The 1855-nt window shown below is 60.8% G+C and overlaps 1 protein-coding gene across 1 annotated transcript in view; it reads right to left on the bottom strand.

Annotated features, from left to right (window-relative positions):
- KIF3C (kinesin family member 3C) overlaps positions 1 to 1851 on the bottom strand; it is a gene marked incomplete at its 5' end in the record, with an annotated part of 9561 nt that extends 7710 nt beyond the window's left edge. The window contains 2 exons of the mRNA XM_010131560.1: positions 466 to 1251; positions 1348 to 1851. Coding sequence (XP_010129862.1) covers positions 466 to 1251; positions 1348 to 1851 — 1290 coding nt within the window. The remainder of the gene's footprint in view (positions 1 to 465; positions 1252 to 1347) is intronic.
- Between the last annotated feature and the right edge of the window lie 4 nt (positions 1852 to 1855).

Genomic DNA, 1855 nt, shown 5'->3' with positions numbered 1-1855 from the left:
AGGGCAGAATCTGGGGGCTGGACAGGACCAGGGGTCAGGTGGTGTTGTGTCCCCAGCGCTTGGGCGTGTTCCCAGAGCCACCAGAGACGAATCTGCAGCATCACTCCCTGACCCTGTCACAAGCTGTTTTGTTGTGCTGAGGCGGACGAGCTGAGGGCAGCAAACTCGTGCCACCAAGGATCCACTCTCCCACGGCCTTTCCCACACTGCACCCCAGGAGCTCCCACACAAGGTCCCCATGGAGGTCCGTGTCTGAGGGCAACCCCAGCCTGTCACTACACAGGAGCATGGGGCTGACCTCAGGCACCCTGCCTGGACACCCTGCTTGGGAGCCCACCTTGCTTGGGAGCCCACCCTGCTTGGGAGCCCACCCTGCTTGGGAGCCCACCCTGCTTGGGAGCCATTCAAGCAGCCCACACGGAGCTTCCCCCGGTATCACTCGTAATGGTGTGAGGTTACATGTACCTTGTACTTGGTGGCCAGCAGCTCCGTGGCCTCCTGCTCCTTCCGCAGATCTTCTATCATCTTCTCCTTCTCCTGCAGCAGCTTCTGCTTCTCCTCGCTCACCAGGCTGTGGTCATCCTGGATAGCAGCTTTCTCCTCTTCCAGCCTCTCCTTCTGCTCCTTCAAGTAATTCTCCATGTTCTTCTCCAGGCCGTCCTCGTTGTCATCCTCACCTTCGTTCTCTGTGGCGCTTTCTCCATCCACCGCTTTCTTCCTCCGGCTGCTCCTTCTCCTCTTCTTCCCCAGCATGCCGCGTTTCTCCAGCTGGGCTTTCAGCCGGATGATCTCCTCCTGAAACTCCCGCAGCAATGTGTCCTTGGGGTCCTCGTTAACCCGGGGCTTGTTCTTGATGTTCTTGGCCCTGTTGGCAAACCTGAGGGTGGAGAGGCTCTCATCATAGCTGTGAGAGGCCGGGCCCAAGGTGGCCACCATGATTGTCTTGGCATTGCCCCCAAGGGAGTCCTGCAGCAGGCGGGTCAGCTTGGAGTCCCGGTAGGGGACGTGCGTGCTCTTGCCATCCACAAGGGCGGAGATTACATTGCCCAGGGCGGAGAGGGAGAGGTTGATCTTGGAGGCTTCCTTGGGGCGCTCCCCATGGGCCCCCATTTTGCTCTGGCGCTCACTACCAGCCAGGTCCACCAGGTTGAGCTTGCCCACACGGATGTGCTCCTCACCATCTGGCCCCGTCTCGCTGCACTCGATGGTGATGAGGAAGATGGCATGGGAGCGGGAGCTGTGCTCGTTCATGTTGGTGCTGCCCCCGGAGCGTGAGTGGCACCCCAGGTTCATCACATGCTCGATTTCCTTGACGATGGCATGGGAGCGGGAGCTGTGCTCGTTCATGTTGGTGCTGCCCACGGAGCGTGTCTGGCTCCCCAGGTTCATCACATGCTCGATTTCCTTGACGTTCTTGGTCACAAAGGAGGAGAGGTCCTTGATGTACACCCCCGTCTCAGGGTTCTCCTTCAGCTCCAGCTTCTTGCTCTGGTCCTTGGCGAGGAGGTCCCTGATCTCCTCCTGGTAGATCTCCAGGTACGAGGCCCTCACCAGGTACTGCTGGTTCTGCGAGCGGGAGATGTGGGTGAAGATGTGCTCGAAGGACATGGGGATGATGCCCCGCTTCTCCGGCTCCGCCCAGGCCCCCTGCATGGTGTAGGTCTTGCCGGTCCCGGTCTGTCCATAGGCGAAGATGGTGCCGTTGAAGCCCTGCAGCACCGAGTCGATCAGCGGCCGCACGGTCTCGTCGTAGAGGTCCGCCTGCTTGGAGCTGGCATCGTAGACGGCGTCGAAGGTGAAGGTCTTGGGCAGCTCCCCGGGGGAGCCGCGGGGGTTGCGGATGCTCACCTGCCCC

This window comes from Buceros rhinoceros, unplaced genomic scaffold (assembly GCF_000710305.1).
Source record: "Buceros rhinoceros silvestris isolate BGI_N320 unplaced genomic scaffold, ASM71030v1 scaffold16522, whole genome shotgun sequence".
Classification (NCBI taxonomy): domain Eukaryota; kingdom Metazoa; phylum Chordata; class Aves; order Bucerotiformes; family Bucerotidae; genus Buceros; species Buceros rhinoceros.
The sequence above is the reverse complement of the archived record's forward strand: the minus strand, read 5'-3'. Positions and strand labels throughout refer to the sequence as shown.